General features: G+C 44.6%; 1 protein-coding gene across 7 annotated transcripts in view; it reads right to left on the bottom strand.

Annotated features, from left to right (window-relative positions):
- Nucleotides 1–18,403, bottom strand: part of DTNB (dystrobrevin, beta) — a 285,440-nt gene that overhangs the window by 3,917 nt on the left and 263,120 nt on the right. For 3 of the 7 annotated variants that reach the window (XM_011950471.1, XM_011950490.1, XM_011950498.1), the window contains 2 exons: nt 7,316–7,475; nt 2,975–3,028 (listed from right to left, as the gene is read on the bottom strand). In XM_011950471.1, coding sequence (XP_011805861.1) covers nt 2,975–3,028; nt 7,316–7,475 — 214 coding nt within the window. Of the gene's footprint in view, nt 1–2,974; nt 3,029–6,401; nt 6,492–7,315; nt 7,476–18,403 lie in introns of all 7 variants that reach the window. The other 4 variants (XM_011950445.1, XM_011950455.1, XM_011950464.1 and 1 more) reach the window with 2 other exon arrangements.

Here is an 18,403-nt window from a genome sequence, read left to right as displayed (position 1 = left end):
CGCCCTGGGGCCTGGAGGGTCAGGCAAGGGAAACCCAGTCTGATGAGGACAGGGCAGTGCAGGTGCAGAGACAGCGCCCTGGGGCCTGGAGGGCTGGGCAAGGGAAACCCGGTCTGATTCCCATGTGAGGCACGGCCCACACTCAGAATGGAACCAGGATAAGGGCTGGAGTTCGTGGCCAGGGCAAGGCCTCAGTGGCTGGGGCAGAGTCCTAGGTTTGCTTTGGGGGAGTGAAAGGGACTGAGGAGAGGCCATGGGAAAAAGCTACTGGGGAAGGGAGGGGCAAGTAAAGGGAGGCCAGAGATGCAGCTGTTACATCTTCAGCCAGGAACATTCCACATGAATGCTGGGATTTGGTTGGCGTGTGTGTGTGTGTGTGCATGTGTTTGGAGCATGTGTTTACACCAGTGTAAATTTATCTCTGTGTATCTCTTCACCTCTTGCCCTCCTGCCTTCTTTCTTATGTGTGTGCAGAAGTCAACTATTTCTACATTTCTATGAAGCATTCCTAGATGTCTGAAACACTACTCTCTCTAATGTGACCTTTTATTTTTATTTTTTAGAGATAAGACTTTGCCCTGTCACCCAGGCTGGAATGCAGTGGCATGACGATGGCTCACTGCAGCCTTACACACCTGGGCTGAAGCAATCCTGCCTCTGGCTCCCAAGCAGCTGGGACTACAGGTGTGCACTACCACATCTGGCTAATTACTTTTGTTTTTTGTAGAGATGGAGTCTTGCTATGTTGCCTACGCTGGTCTCGAACTTCTGGCATCAAGTGACCCCCCCGCCTCAGCCTCCCAAAGTGCTGGGATTACAGGTGTGAGCCACCATGGCCAGCCTAGTCTGACCTTTTGGCGTCCATGCCACATACGTCGTTCTCATCAACTCAGTGGTGCTGCTGTCCACTTCCTCCCAGGCTAACTCAGACTCACTAGATGATTTCAGAATCTGCAGAATGTTCTTCCTCTTCTCCCAGTTTCTTCCTCAGCAATTTCAGTTCCTTGCTGACAAATTCCTTGCCCCCTGAGACTCCAAAGACCTCTCTCTGTTAGCCACACCAGCCCCTATGGGCCAAGAACACTCCAGACCTGCTGTCCCATAGGTTTCCCTTTCTTGTCACAGCTTCCTTACCTGTAGCTCCCACTTGACTTACATCCTTCCTTAAATAAGACCACTCCACTTCCCTTAGTCTACCAGTTCTGCTCAGACTAAAGCATGGGTATTGGAGTTCAACTCAGGCTGTGCCATTTATCACCTGGGAGGTTCTTTCACTCCGCCGAGCCTTGTTCAGAATTCCTCCCTGGGAGGGCTGCTGCTGGCTCCTCCTCATCTTTCTCCTCAACCTTCACCTCCTTGGGGTGACCAGCCATTGCATTTCTCTCCCCTGATAAGATACTCTCTATCTCATCACCCCATTTATTTCCTTTGATTTGCTCATTTATTGACCTCTTACTAAGTACCAGGCACTGGAACACAACATGAACAAAACAGACTAAAATCTCTGCCTTGGGGAGCTGATGTTTAGGAGGAATCCAGCAACTAACACATTAATGTGCGACAGAAGGAACAGCTCACCCTCAAATATCCAAAGAAAATTTTGTTTTCTGTTCAGTATAACATAGAAGCATGAAGATTAAGAGCATGACGTTTGGAGTCAGAAAGACCCAGTTCTCTGCTTTTTTTTTTTTTGAGACAAAGTCTCTCTTTGTTGCCCAGGCTGGAGTGCTGTCGCATGATCTTGGCTCACTGCAACCTCTGCCTCCTGAGTTCAAGGGATTCTCCTGCCTCAGCCTCCCGAGTAGCTTCGATTACAGGCATGCACCACCACACCTGGCTAATTTTTGTATTTTTAGTAGAGACAGGGTTTCACCATATTGGCCAGGCTGGTCTCGAATTCCTGGCCTCAAGTAATCCACCCACCTCGGCCTGGGATTATAGGCGTGAGCCACCACACCTGGCCTAATCTCTGCCATTTAACAGCTACGTGAACAACAGTTCTCTGAGCCTATTTCCTCATGGGCAAAACGGGGATATTCGAATTTGTCTCACAGTGTTGTTAAGGATTAGATGAGATCATCATATGTGAAAATCATTCCGTGTAGCTCTTCCCAGATGTCATGTTAAGCAGGTTTGATATATAATGAAACTAGGAAGGCACTCCTGTCCTTTGCTGACACCTTCCCTTCTTGCTTTTATTCTTCCACGAAGCCACAAAACCATTTGGCTATTCTGGCCCACAATAATATCTTCCTTTTCAGAAACCCTTATTATACTTATATGCTGAAAGTTTTATGATTAGCTTTTTCTGCCACTTCATTTGATCTCCTGTTTATTTTGCATTTTTGGTCTTGCCTTTTTTTTTTTTTTTTTGGGAGACAGAGTTTTACTCGTTGCCCAGGCTGGAGTGCAGTGGCGCGATCTTGGCTCACCGCAATCTCCGTCTCCTGGATTCAAGCAATTCTCCTGCCTCATCCTCCCCAAGTAGCTGGGACTACAGGCGCCTGCCACCACACCTGGCTAATTTTTTGTATTTTTAGTAGAGACGAGGTTTCACTATGTTGGCCAGGCTGCTGATCTTGAACTCCTGACCTCATGATCTACCTGCCTCAGTCTCCTAAAGTGCTGGGATTACAGGCATGAGCCACCGCGCTCCAGCCTGGTCTTGCTTTCTTAACTAGATCATAAACTTCTCCAGTCAAAGGGTCATCTTTTGTGTTCTACTTGTATCTGCTTCCTGTATCCCAACCACCTATCCCAGGATCAGGAAATGAAGCTCTTGGTGATCGACTGACATTGGCTCCTGGAAGGTAAAACCTGACTGTCAGATGGGAAAAGTAGGTGCAGGGAACTCGGGTCCGAAAGCTTTGGGAAAGGTGGTGGCAGGGAGGAAGGCAGAAACAAAGTGGGGGGCAGTTCATCCATGAGCTCTGGCTCCCCATATAAACTAGGAGTCCTGTTGAGCTGCCTTTACCTCTGTCTTTCCCATTGTGCATCTTCTCTTCTTCTTCCTCTGCACCTTCCTCCGCTGTGAAAACAAGTCCAGGGAGGCCAGTGACCCTTCAGCACAGGACCAGTTCAGAAGGAGGGTGAACAAAGCAACTGCTGAGGCTTGGGAGGAAACTCTAGCTAACAGCTCCTGGCTGCAGGCCTCTGAGGGTGCTTCAGCTCACCAGTCTGCACTTGTGTGGCCCACGCCCCAGTACTGTTGAATAGGAGCCCGTGAGCCCAGAGCCCACAAGGAGCAGTGCAATCACATCACTCACTTTCCTGACGGGGGCGGGGGGCATGCGGTGTGGGGTTGCGTGCCTCCGTTCTATGCCTGTCTGCCCTCAGGTGGTGATGACCAGGGAGACACCTAATGTCTTGTATTCAGGTTTAAGAAAGTGACCATACAATATATGGTGGGGGAATACCTAGATTAATATGGGGTTCTGTAAAAAAAAAAAAAAAAAAATCCGGATGTTTTAGCTGATGATAAACTTAAAATGACCGCACAGTGCCAAGTGGCTATATGGGAAGCGCTAATGCTGTCTAAGGTGCTTTTCCAGGGGCCACTCAAGAGGGTCACAGATGCCTTGTGCTCTGCAGGGACAAGATCCCCTGTGATGGACAGCAGAGTGCCCAGCCCTGGGCGTGCACTTTGAATAGGAGCCTTGGAAAATGGCCACATCCTGGTGTGGTCAAGCAGGCTGGTAAGAGAAAACCACCTCACGTTTGGAAAGGTTGAAGGAATTGGGTGTAGCAGTCTACAGAGAAGAACACTAGGAAGGGTTGTCATCTGCCATCCAACCCGTGACAGGCGAGCCTGCAAAGGAGGGACTGAGCTTGTCCTGGGTAGCTTTGAATGACAGGGATAAATCAATTATAGAAAGGCAGATTTTGGCTCCCCACTGAGGAAGAACTTTCCAGTGATTAGAGCTGATCATGAATGAGCTCACTGGAAATATTCAGAGGACTGTTTTATTGGGTGGCAAGTTGGATTAAATGACTTCTAACGTCCTTCCCAATTTTTTTCTTTCTCTTTTTTTTTGAGATGCAGTTTTGTTCTTGTTGCCCAGGCTGGAGTGCAGCGGCGCAATCTTGGCTCATGCAACCTCTGCATCCCAGGTTCAAGTGATTTTCCTGCCTCAGCCTCCCGAGTAGCTGGGATTACAGGCATGCACCACCACGTCCGGCTAATTTTGTATTTTCAGTAGAGATGGGGTTTCACCATGTTGGTCAGGCTGGTCTTGAACTCCTGACCTCAGGTGATCCACCTGCCTCAGCCTACCAAAGTGCTGAGATTACAGGTGTGAGCCACTGTGCCTGGCCTCGATCCTTTCCAATTCTAGGATTCCATTATCTGTGAAAAAACTTTACAAAGATGAGGAGTACAAGCTATGTATATACAGTATGTATATACTGTATAGACTATATGTAAAGATAATCTAAGTATGTCCTCTCATTGGAACAAAAACCTGTCAAGTCACTGTCAAGGAGATAGTAAAAACGTGTTGGTGTTGGGCGAAGCTGTTCTATTCATTGAGAAATTGGTACCCTCACATGTAGAGGGAGTTTATGTCTGCATATTAGAGGGATACCATGCCATGTGTGGCTTTGGTCCACATCTACCTGCAGGCTTCAGTGACTGAGAGAACATCAGGGAAAGGGGCCTCTGGGACTCTGGGTTTGATGTCTTGTCCTGGAGGGGAGTAAGATCTCTGGCTTAATGCTCTGAAGACCCAAGTTCTAGGACCAGCTTTCCCCCTTCAAGCTGCATGACCTTAGGCAGACAACTTTTCTGATAAGCACATGCAACATTTCTAAAGTAAGGGACTGGACAATGTGCTCTCTAAGGCACCTTCCAAATTACACTACATAATTTTGTTGAGACCATTCTTTCCTACTATGAGACACTGCTGAGTATTCCTATAACCTTTAAATTTTTGTGAAGCTATTTGGTCTCTATGTGCTTTATGCTTAACGGCATTTAATGACCTCTCGCCCTAGCAAGATGAACGCAGAAGCCACTTATTTTGCATAAACTCTAATAAGTGGCCATGAAGTTCAAGTGTAGTTAATTTCCATGGCCCGAAATTCCGTAAGAAATTTCCTCTAAAAGTGGGATTTCTGGCATCTGTGGGGAGCTGTATTAGGGAAAGTGCCTTCTAATCACCTGTGAGGTCATCCCAAAGGCTGTCACCTCTTCTGTTCATGTGTACAGAGGGGGGCCGTGCTTCTGATGGGGGTTGAGAAACAGTGCTAGAATGGAGAGAGTGACACCATCAAACCAGAGAAGTAGCATCTGACCTCAACTGACTGGAAAGAGCAGCCTGGGCCACATACTCACTTTGGTCTGTATGAAAACAGGCAGACTTGAGAGCAGAGCTGGGGGCTCTGTCCAGTCCCATGACAACCCGAAACATGTGAGCTTTCTCCTACGAAGGGCTGAAAAATACCCAAGGCTTGCCTTCCCTAAGAGTGTCTGAATAAATCTATGTGTTTGAATGGTCCATGAAAAAAGTGCTTTATCTTTTTATTTAATAGCCCTGTTAAGCTACTTCAAGGTATTTAAAAGCACTACATTAGGTGGAAAGAAACAAAAGAGAACCATCAGTGTGAGTGACCTACAGCACTTAGGAAGGGAAACCATTAGTTTAACAGAAAACACGGAAACCCCACTGCTGTGAAATCGTTAGTGACTCTGGCCCCTACGTAACTGGCAGTCATGGGGATTCCTGGAGATGGGATGATATGTGAATGGCCTTTTATTTTCTCTCTCTTCCTGGGTTTTATGTAAGGTAAAGGTCTTTGGGAAGTCACTGATGTGGCGAGGTGATGGAGAGACTGAGAAAGAAGTCACAGATGAGCTGAACATGAGGAGTGGAAGAGGCGACAGACTCAGGTCATGAACTTCAGGTGAAATCAGAGCCTGGTCACGGACAAAAGAAAGGAATAGGCTTCAAAACCAAATCAAACAGGAGAGAGCAGAAAGGCAGCAGGGGAAGGTCCAGAGCTTTCCTGGCTGATTCGGCTCCAGACTTCCAGGGAAGCTTCAGAATGAGGCGGTCAGTCAGGCCTAGGGAGAGAGCGGCTGTGGACAAAGCACAGATGGAAGACGGGGTAAGTGAGGAAAGGGGCCTGCCTGCACTGAAAGGTCTGAATTTCTCCAAAGTCAGCTTGCTCCACAAGATGCACTCCTGAGATAGGCCTGAATGTGAAACCGCCCCTATGCAATCCTGTGTGACAGAGGCTCTCTGGGCAGAGACATCCAATGTGTTCCTAGAAGGCAAAGTTGGGTGGTGAAATGGGGTGGTGCGAGCTGGGTGGTGACGTTCTGCCAGAGCTGGCGAGGAAGTGAGAAGGGTGCGGGCGAGGCAGGGGAGGCCAGGAAGCCGGGTGGGAGCTCTGGGTTTCACCTGAATGGAGCTCCTTCACCAGGGATGACATGGTGTTGGTGATGGAGTCAGCTGCCACCAGCAGGTCATTGCGGAGGTTTCTCCTCGTACCTGAGGAGAGGGAGAGCAGAGGGGGATGGGGGGGGGGGGGGGCGGGTGGTGAGCATGGAGAAGAGACGGCTGAGCAAACACCTCCGTTCTGCCACGCCCGAGGACACAGGTGTGGAATACCTAAGGGAAGATGGGGCTGCAGCAGCTCCACCCACTGCCAGCCACACCGGGGGCAGGAGGCACCAGCCCACTGGTCCCTCTCCGTCTGCCCTCTCTACCTAGGGAGCAGCATTCTGTCAATTCCATGCTTTGCCACCACCACACAATCCAGAGCTGGGTTCCAGAATAAGCATTCCACCGAGGTCTTCCTCAGCCTTGAGGGGGTGGGGCTCTACTCTCCACAACCACCACCACCACCTCCCCTTCTCACCTCCAGCCCCAGCAGGACTTCCCTCTGAATCCCCACCCAACTACTTAATACTGCTGGTCACCAGCTCCTCCGATGACTGTGGCAATGGCGTGCACACTATGCTGTCAGCACGGTCCCAGTTACAGTGCCTGTTACAGTCCCTTCTAGGCCAGGGAATTATTCCATCCAATTCCTCTGGAGGAGACGAAGCTCAAAGGACAAAGCACCTCCCATAATCCAGAAAAAAGGGCAGAGAACCCCAGGAGGCCTGTTCTTGGCACACGTCGGAAGCCTGCAGCCCTCCTGCTGGAGACCAGCCAGTCTCATGAGAAGGGGCCAGCACCTGACTTATTTACACTGTCAAAATCTGATCAAGCCAAGAGCACAAAACAGAAATGGAAAAACCTCAGCAGGAATCTTGTCCATGTTTGCAGATCCCTTCAGCTCCCCGCTGAACTCTGCTCCAGAAACTCACCTTGTGCAAAGGCCTCCTGCACATCTCCCCCAACTCCGCTGAGTGAGTCCTGCGGACAGTGGGTGGGGGTGGAGCCGGCAGACGTGGAGCGCACTGGCATGGGCATCGGCCGGCCGCCTCCATGGGTGGGCGATGTATGTGGTGACCCTGTGGCCTGAGCCTGGAGATTCAAAGAGAAAAAATATGTTATCTCAAGTACCTGACCTCTTTGAGGAAGAAAGAAAGTACTTTTTCTCCGTCAACCGGAGCCAGACAGCGGGCCTCAGTTCAGTGGTACAAGATCGTACTTGAAAGGAAGGAGTCAGGCTGCTTCCAAGACTGGAGAGAGGAAGAAAAGGAAAAAAGGAAGGGGTCGTGCAGGGCAGGAAGAAAGAACATCATAAGAAGAGACCAAGAATGGGAGGGAAAGAAGAGGCTGGCACAGAGTGGTGGAGGACTCTCAGGAAGACAGAGTGAGCTGTATAGCTGGGCCAGGGCTCTAGAAGGGCTTGGCTAGCAGGGCAGGAAGTAACATGCAAACAGCTTTCATTTTGTTTGCAAACACATTCATGTACACGTTCTCATTTGGACCACCCCACCCACCCCCGGCAACCTGTGAGTGGAAAGGACATACGTGTGTGTGAGTGTGTGTGTGTATGTATATATTTATATATGTATATGTTTCTTTTTTGGAGACAGAGTCTTGCTTTGTTGCCCAGGTGGAGTGCAGTGGTGCAATCTCAGCTCACTGTAACCTCCGCCTCCCAGGTTCAAGAGATTCTCCTGCTTCAGCCTCCCGAGTAGCTGGGACTACAGGTGTGCGCCACCATGCTGGGCTAATTTTTTGTATTTTTAGTAGACACGGAGTTTCAACATGTTGCCCAGGTTGGTCTTTAACTCCTGAGCTCAGGCAATCTGCTTGCCTTGGCCTCCCAAAGTGCTAGGATTACAGGTGTGAGCCACCACACCAAGCCAGGGTGTATATTTTTACATTCATTTTATAGAAGGAAAAGAAGAATGGAAAGAAAGCATCGTGTCAGGCAACACAGCTTGCCAGTAGGAGGCATGGGAAGAACCCCTTGACTCCAAGGGTGGCAGTGTGCACTCTGCAGGCTGCGCCCCCACTCCCCCAGGGCATGCTCTGAGCATGTGGGGAGCTTGGCTGCAGGCTGCAAGCAGGGCCATCGGGCCAGTCATGCCACACGCACTGCACATACACAGTGAGGCTGTCTGGGGCCACCCCGCAGGGACAAGGTGAAAAGGACACGTAGTAAGCAGAAACTGAGCTTTCCTTGGGAGGCCCTGGTACAGTTGTGGAGAAAGTTTGAGCAATGGGATAAAATAAATAAAAGGAGAAAACTAATCAAGGGCCGCTCACTGAGATGTGGGCTCTGGAGCTCTTCAGCACAACAGGAACTGACTAGGGTTTTCTGTGGAAGCAAAACTGGAAAAACTATAAGCCAAAGTGTGAGAGTGAGTTCAAATGAAGATAGTTATCCTTCTGGGAGCTAGCTCAGAAACCCCACATACAAACAGAATTGGCCCTGAACAGGTGGACAGGCTGGACACATGACACCCCACTGCAGTGCTTCAACCGTGTAGCCACCAAACTCAACAGAAATGGATTGTTTTCTGTGGTTCTTACTTTGAATCATTTGTGTGTGTGTGTGTGTGTGTGTACACGTATGTGTGTATATTTCAACAAGTTAAAAAAATACAGAAAACTAAAAAAGTACAACATAATTAACCACCCCAAATTGGTAACTTCACATCGTGTCAAATGTATTTCAACCTAAAAATAGTGCAGATAAATCTGAAGACTGCTTTGACCACCAGTTCTTTCCTGTTTCAGTTCTTTCCTCTCCTCCCTTCAGAGGCAACAATTATCAAAGATTTTGGTGTGAAACTTTTAACCTATATGTGCATACATAGCTATAAATAATAAATGGTATTTCATGCTTTTAAATTTTGCATGACTGGTATTGTACTGCTCATATCACTGTGCAATTTGCTTTAATCACTTAGCATGCTTTCTGAGATCTTTCCATGATGCAAATAAACATGAACTAAATCAAAATGGATCATAGTAACTATAAGAGCTAAAACTGAAATGGATCATAGTAACTGTAAGGGCTAAAATTATAAAACTTCTCTAAGAAAACACTCAAACCATGATATGTAAAAACAAAACAAAACAGATAAACTGGCTTTCATTGAAATTTTAAACTTTTTCTTTTTTTGAGATGGAGTTTCACTTTTTCACCCAGGCTGCAGTGAAGTGGCACAATTTTGGCTCACTGCAACCTCCATCCCCTGGGTTCAACCGATTCTCCTGCCTCAGCCTCCAGAGTAGCTGGGATTACAGGTACATGCATGCCACCATGCCCGGCTATTCTTGTATTTTTAGTAGAGATGGGGTTTCGCCATCTTGGCCAGGCTGGCCTCGAACTCCTGACCTCAGGTGATCCACCTGCCTCGGCCTCCCAAAGTGCTAGCATTACAGGTGTGAGCCACTGAGCCCGGACAAACCTCTGCTTTTCAAAAGTTATCACTAAACAACATATGAACAAATCAATTCAGAATGAATCAATAACTTAAACATAGGAGCTGAAATTATAACATTCTTAGAAGAAAACATAGGGGGAAGGATTTATAATCTTGGATTAGGCAATGTTTTTTTTTTTTTTTTTTTTTTTTTTTTTTTTTTGAGACAGATTCTCGCTCTGTCACCCAGGCTGGAGTGCAGTGGCGCTACCTTGGTTCACTGCAAGCTCTGCCTCCCGGGTTCATGCCATTCTCCTGCCTCAGCCTACCGAGTAGCTGGCACTACAGGCGCCCGCCACCACACCCGGCTAATTTTTTGTATTTTTCGTAGAGATGGGGTTTCACCAGGTTAGCCAGGATGGTCTCGATCTCCTGACCTCGTGATCCACCTGCCTCGACCTCGCAAAGTGCTGGGATTACAGGCATAAGCCACTGCACCAGCCTAAGCAATGACTTTTTAGATATGACATCAAAAGCCCAAGCTATGAAAGAAAAACTAGATACACTGAATATTATCAAAAGTAAAACTTTTGTGCTTTGAAGAATACCATCAAGAAAGTGAAAGTCAACCCCCAGAAAGGGAGAAAATGTTTGCAAATTATATATGATACATGATCTATATATAAAATATATAAAGAACTCCTCTTACAACTCAATAATAAAAGGATAAATAATATTTTTAAATGGGCAAAGGATCTGAAGAGACATTCCTCCCAAGATATATAAATGTCCAATAAGTACACGGAAAGATGCTCAACATTGTTAGGGAAATGCAAATCAAAACTACAATGAGACACCACTGCACACCCACAAGGATGGCTATAATAAAAAAGACAGGTAGTAACAAGTGTTGGCAAGGATGTGAGGAAATTAGAACCCTAATACACTGCTGATAGAAATGTAAAATGGCCATAGGATAGGCCACAAAACAAGTCTCAGTAAATTTAAGAAAACCAAAATTATATCAAGTACTCTATCAGACCACATTAGAATAAAATTGGAAATCAACTCCAAAAGGAACCCTCAAAACCATGCAAATACATGGAAATTAAATAATCTGCTCCTGAATGATGGTTGGATCAACAATGAAATCAAGATGGAAATTTAAAAATTATTTGAACTGAATAATAGTGACAGAATCTATCAAAACCTCTGGGCTATGGAAAAAGCAGTGGTAAGAGGAAAGTTCACAGCATTAAATGCCTACGTCAAAAAGCCTGAAAGAGCACAGACAATCTAAGGTCACACCTCACAGAACTGGAGAAACAAGAACAATCCAAGCCAAAACCCAGCAGAAGAGAAATAACAAACCCAGCAGAAGAGCAGAACTAAATGAAACTGAAACACACACACACACAAAACAATACAAAAGATAAATGAAACAGGCCAGGCATGGTGGCTCACGCCTGTAATCCCAGCACTTTGGGAGGCCAAGGTGTGTGGATCACTTGAGGTCAGGAGTTCGAGACCAGTCTGGGTAACATGGTGAAACCCCATCTCTACTGAAAAAACAAAAATTAGCAGGGTATGGTGGTGCACACCTGTAATCCCAGCTACTCGGGAGGCTGAGGCAGGAGAATCTCTTGAACCCAGGAGGTAGAGGCTGCAGTGAGCTGAGATCACACCACTGCACACCAGGCTAGGCAACAGAGCGAGACTCCGTCTCAAAAATGAATGAATGAATGAGTGAATGAAACCAAAAGCTGGTTCTTGGAAAAGATAAACAAAATTGATAGACCATTAGCAAGATTAACCAAGAAAAGAAGAGAGAAGATCCAAATAAGCTAAATTAGAAATGAAACAAGAGATACTACTACTGATACCACAGAAATACAACAGATTTAAAGCTACTATGAACACTTTTACATGCATAAACTAGAAAACCTAGAGGAGATGGATAAATTCCTGAAAATATACAACTCTCCTAGATTAAACCAGGAAGATACAGAATCTCTGAATAGACCAATAACAAGCAGCGAGATTGAAATGGTAATAAAAAAACTGCCAACAAAAAACAGTCCAGGACCAGATGGATTCACAGCTGAACTCTATCAGACACTCAAAGAAGAATTGGTACCAATCCTATTGACACTATTCCAAAAGATAGAAAAAGAGGGAATCCTGCGTAAATCATTCTGTGAAGCCAGTATCACCCTAATACCAAAACCAGGGAAGGATCTAACAAAACAAGAAAGCTAAAGACCAATATCCCTGATGCACAAATCCTCAACAAAATACTAGTGAACCAAATCCAACAGCGTATCAAAAAGATAATCCACCATGATCAAGTGGATTTCATACCAGGGACGCAGGGATGGTTTAACATATGTAAGTCAATAAATGTGATATACCACATAAACAGAATTAAAAACAAAAATCACATGATCGCTTCAATAAATGCATAAAAAGCATTCGACAAAATCCAACATCCCTTTATGATTAAAACCCTCAGCAAAGCTGGCATAGAAGGGACATACCTTAAGGTAATAAAAGCCATCTATGACAAACCCACAACCAACATTATACAGAACAGGGGAAAGTTGAGAGCATTCCCCCTGAGAACTGGAACAAGACAAGGATGCCCACTTTCACCACTTCTATTCAACATAGTACTGGAAGTCCTAGCCAGAGCAATCAGACAAGGGAAAGAAACAAAGGGCATCCAAATCGGTAAAGAGGAAGTCAAACTATCACTGTTTGCTGATTATATGATTGTATACCTAGACAATTCTAAAGACTCATCCAAAAAGCCCCTAGAACTGGTAAATGAATTCAGCAAAGTTTCAGGATACAAAATTATTGTACACAAATCAGTAGCTCTGCTATATATCAACAGCGACCAAGCTGAGAATCAAATCAAGAACTCAACCCCTTTCAGAATACCTGCAAAAAATAAAATAAAATAAAATAAAATACTTAGGAATATACCTAACCAAGGACACGAAAGACCTCTGTAAGGAAAACTATCAAACACTGCTGAAAGAAATCACAGATGAGACAAACAAATGGAAACACATCCCATGCTCATGGATGGGTAGAGTCAATATTGTGAAAATAATCATACTGCCAAAAGCAATCTACACATTCAATGCAATTCCCATCAAAATACTACCGTCATTCCTCACATAACTAGAAAAAACAATCCTTAAATACATATGGAACCAAAAAAGAACCCACATAGCCACAACAAGACTAAGCAAAAAGAATAAATCTGGAGGCATCACATTACTTAACTTCAAACTATACTATAAGGCCTCAGTCACCAAAACAGCATGGTACTGGTATAAAAATAGGCACATCCAATGGAACACAATAGGGAACCCCCAGAAATAAAGCCAAATACTTACACCCAACTGATCTTTGACAAAGCAAACAAAAACAAAAAATGGGGAAATGACACACTACTTAACAAATGATGCTGAGATAATTGGCAAGACACGTAGAAGAATGAAACTGGATCCTCATCTCTCACCTTATAAAAAAAATCAACTCAGGATGGATCAAAGACTTAAATCTAAGACCTGAAATCATAAAGATACTAGAAGATAACATCAGAAAAACCCTTCTAGACAATAGCTTAGGCAAAGACGTCATGACCAAGAACCCAAAAGCAAATGTGACAAAGATAATAAATAGATGGGACTTAACTAAACTAAATAGCTTCTGCACAGCAAAATAAATAATCAGCAGAGTTAACAAACAACCCACAGAGTGGGAGTAAATCTTCACAAACTATACATCTGACACAGGACTAATATCCAGAATCTACAAAGAAAACAAATCAGCAAGAAAAAAACAATTCTATAGAAAAGTGGGCTAAGGACATGAATAGAAAATTCTCAAAAGATGAGATACAAATGGCCAACAGGTATATGGAAAAATGCTCCAGTTACTAATTATCAGGGAAATGCAAATCAAAATTACAATGCAATACCACCTCACTCTTACAACAATGTCAATAAAAAAACTCAAAAAATAATAGATGTTGGTGTGGATGCAGTGAAAAAGGAACACTTTCATACTGTTGGTGGGAATGTAAACTAGTACAACTACTATGAAAAACAGTGTGGTGATTCCTTAAATAACTAAAAGTGGATCTACTGTTTGATCCAGCAATCCCATTACTAGGTATCTACCCACAGGGAAGTAAGTAATTATACAAAAAAGATACTTGCATACACATGTTTATAGCAGCACAATTTGCAATTGCAAAAATATGGAACCAGCCCAAATGCCCATCAATCAATGAGTGGGTAAAGAAAATGGGATATATACACCATGGAATACTACTTAGCTATAAAAAGGAATGAAATAGGCCGGGCGCGGTGGCTCAAGCCTGTAATCCCAGCACTTTGGGAGGCCGAGACGGGTGGATCACGAGGTCAGGAGATCGAGACCATCCTGGCTAACATGGTGAAACCCCGTCTCTACTAAAAATACAAAAACTAGCCGGGCGAGGTGGCGGGCGCCTGTAGTCCCAGCTACTCCGGAGGCTGAGGCAGGAGAATGGCCTAAACCCGGGAGGCGGAGCTTGCAGTGAGCTGAGATCCGGCCACTGCACTCCAGTCTGGGCGACAGAGCGAGACTCCGCCTCAAAAAAAAAAAAAAAAAAAAAAAAAGGAATGAAATAATGGCATTCACAACAACCTGGATGGAACTGGAGACTGTTTTTCTAAGTGAAGTAACTCAGGAATGGAAAATCAAACATTGTACATTCTCACTCATATGTGGGAGCTAAGCTATGAGGACACAAAGGCCTAAGAATGATACACTGGACTTTGGGGACTCGGGGAAAGGGTGGGGTGTGGCAAGGGATAAAAGACTACACACTGGGTACGATGTACACTGCTTGGATGATGGGTGCACCAAAATCTCAGAAATCACCACTAACAAACTTATGCATGTAACCAAATACTACCTGTTCCCCAAAAACCTATTTAAATAAAAAAACTTAAAAATTTTAAAAAGTTCATGTATCACATAATATGTATACATAAATAAATAAATCACATTATACATATTTACAAATATATAAATACACATAAATATATCACGATATATACATAAATATACATAAATCTGTATGTACATTTAAATATTTATATACATCTCTCTAACCACATCAATAGCAAATATTCAAAATCTATGTGACAAAATCATGATTAAACAAATTAATACATGAATAAATCATTGCAACTGATTTGTAGGTATTTCTCACGTAATTGATAAAGGTACTTCCAGTGAGCAAGGAAGCTAGATAAAAATTTATGTTGTGAAGAAAGCACTGGAGATGGAATTTGCCTTCTTATTTCAGCATTTTCTTTGAGTAAATAAATTAATCCAACTGAATCTTTCTTTTCTCTTACATAGTATGGAATATTATAAAAGGATTAATAGACAGTGTAGGTTTAAAAAATGTAGCCCAGAATTATATATAAGAAGCCTTAATTAAATATTCCCTCCCTCCTTCTTGAAGACTGGTGCTAGGATGATTCATAATTGCAAAAATACGGAACCAGCCCAAATGCTCATCAATCAATGCGTGGATAAAGAAAATGTGGTAAATGCATACCATGGAATACTACTCAGTCATAAAAAGGAACAAAACAATGGCATTCATAGCAACCTGGATGGAAGTGGAGACCATTATTCTAAGTGAAGTGACTCAGGAGTGGAAAACCAAACATTGTATGTTCTTATCCACAAGTGGGAGCTAAGCTATGAGAATGCAAAGGCGTACGAATGATACACTGGTCTGCAATCCCAGCACTTTGCAAGGCCAAGATGCGCGGATCACTTGAGGACAGGAGTTCGAGACCAGCCTGGCCAACATGGTGAACCCTCATCTCTACTAAAAATACAAAAATTAGCCAGATGTGGTGGTTCATGTCTGTAATCCCAGCTACTTGCAAGGCTGAGGCAGGAGAATCACTTGAACCCAGGAGGTGGAGGTTGCAGTGAGCTGAGATTGTGTCACTGCACTCCAATCTGGGTGACAGAGCAAGACCCTATCTCAGGCAAAAAAAAAAAAAAGAATGATACACTGGACTTTTGGGACTTGAGGGAAAGGGTGGCAGGGGGGTGAGGGATAAAAGACTACACATTGGGTACAGTATACACTGCGTGGGTGATGGGTGCACCAAAATCTCAGAAATCTCTAGAGAATTTATCCGTGTAACCAAACCCCGCCCCTGTGTTCCCCCAAAACCTATTGAAATTTTAAAAAAGGAACTTAAAAAAAAAAAAAAAGACTGGTGCTAGGGATAGCTCTTGTGATCATTCTGCAGTATCGTTAATGTTCTTTTTTCCTAACATTAAAACCTCGATCTGAGCACTGTTTTGTCTCCCCCACTACTTTTCCTATTACCACCTTCCAATCCTTCACTGTCATGTATTTGTAGACTGCGATTCTAGGAAAATCTCAACAATTTCTGAATTGAATATAAGTTAAAAGGGATAAATTTGTCTTGAGATTTTAGGTAACTTAATTTCTTTAAGCCATCTATGGAATAAAGATAAAATGTCACCCCCCCCCCCCAAGGTAAAACAGTGCAGCTCCTTTGGACAGACTGGCAGCAATTCCATTCATAGGTATATATAGCCACGAGACATGAAAACATATCCACACAAAAATCTGAACCCAAATGTTCATAGCAGCGTTATTCGACATAGACAAAAAGTCAAAACCACTCAAATGTCCATTAATTCGGGAGGCCAAGGGAGAAGAATTGCTTGAATCTGGGAGGGCAGAGGTTGCAGTGAGCTGAGATTAAGCCACTGCACTCCAGCCTGGGCAACAGAAAGAGACTTCACTCCGTCTCAAAAAAAAAAAAAAAAAAAAAAAAAGAAAACATTATGCCACATGCAAGAAGCCAGTCAGAGAAGACCACATATTGTATGATTCTACTTATATAAAATGTCCAGAATAGGCAAATCTCAGGGCACAGGAAGCGGGGATAAGAATCTCTGAGGGCTGGTTTCAGAGTTTGCCTGGAAAAGCCTAGATTAAGTGACCAATTCAGACAGAGTGGGAACACAAGATAGAAATTAAATCCACTTAAAGAAAAAGAATGGGCCGGGCCCAGTGGCTCATGCCGGTAATCCCAACACTTTGGAAGGCCGATGTGGGTGCATCACCTGAGGTCAGGAGTTCGAGACCAGCCTGGCCAACATGGCGAAACCCTGTCTTCACTAAAAATACAAAAATTAGCTGGGCGTGGTGGTGCATGCCTGTAATCCCAGCTACTCGGGAAGCTGATGCAGGAGAATCACTTGAACCCAGGAGGTGGAGTTTGCAGTGAGCCGAAATGCTGCCGCTGCCCTCTAGCCTGGGCGAGAGAATGAGACTCTATCTCAAAAAACAAACAAACAAACAAAAAAAGAAGCATGACCTCTGAAATGCTAACACACTTCACTGTAAGACAGACGGCCAAGCCAACATTAAACATATGGCAAGGACTCAGGAATCTCCCTCTGTATGATCTGGGCCCGGTACCATGGCCTGAGGACCGCACTTCAGAGTCACAGGACCCAGGTTAACATCCAGGCTGCTTCGTAACAGAATGACACTGAAACTTTGCAAATACTTTGATATTGAAATGATGATAGGGGATGAGACAAGAGGGGTAGGCAGGGTAGCCAGCCACATGTGTCTAAAGCTCTAGTATCTGGAAGTGAAACCTCCTGCCCACCATCAGCCTGGAAATAATCAGACCCTCTTCCTGGTATCATCACCCAGGACATGCCTTCTGAGGAAGATAAAAACCAGATTCTAGAAGTTGTGTTTGTTCAGAGCAGTTGAAAGAGAAAAGCTACGACTTCTGGGCAGGTGTTATTTCTCCATGGGTCTTATGCCCCAGTCCTTGGCATTAGGATCATACTGGATGAAAATGAAGCCAGGAAAGAGCTGTCAGGGCCCTCCGTGAATTCTGGTTTGGGTAGGGTAATACCAGTTTGCAATCCTGGGTGGGTCAGAGGCAGAAGTGACAGCCCACCAATATGCACCGGCTTTTGCCAGGCCTGAGGCTGAGGGTTCAGGAAGCCCGGAGACTGGAGCTGATCTTGGATGAGGTATACATCATGCAAGGGATGTCAACCAACCCTGCTCCTTGATGGTTTTGACAAAAAAGCAAAAGTGTGGGCCTGTCCACACTTGACTCTGTTGATGGGACCGTGCTCTCTCTTGCCATTCTCTCTGCTGGGAGTGCTACTCTTCCCCATGCTGTCTGACTGGCTCCAGCTGGTCCCCTGGGCATCAATCTCACTGCCATCTCCTCTAGGATGAGACAATGTCTTCCTGAGATGCTCCCACGGAACCTTGTGTGTCTCCATCACAGCACTATCTCGCTTCTTAAATTCCATCCTCTGAATCCCTGTGCTTAGCACTGGTAAATTGTTAACAAACATTTGTCAAATGACAATGAAGGGCATCACATTTTTGGCCCTTTTTCTTCTGTCATGAAAAGTGGAAAAGAACAGGAAAAGGGCTAGAGCAGGTAGTAATCTCCAGGGAGTAATACATCTATCAGTCGTCAGTGAATCTTTCCTTTTTTGAGACGGAGTCTC

This window comes from Colobus angolensis, unplaced genomic scaffold (genome assembly GCF_000951035.1).
Source record: "Colobus angolensis palliatus isolate OR3802 unplaced genomic scaffold, Cang.pa_1.0 Scaffold109, whole genome shotgun sequence".
Taxonomy (NCBI): domain Eukaryota; kingdom Metazoa; phylum Chordata; class Mammalia; order Primates; family Cercopithecidae; genus Colobus; species Colobus angolensis.
This window is presented reverse-complemented; position numbering and strand designations above follow the sequence as displayed.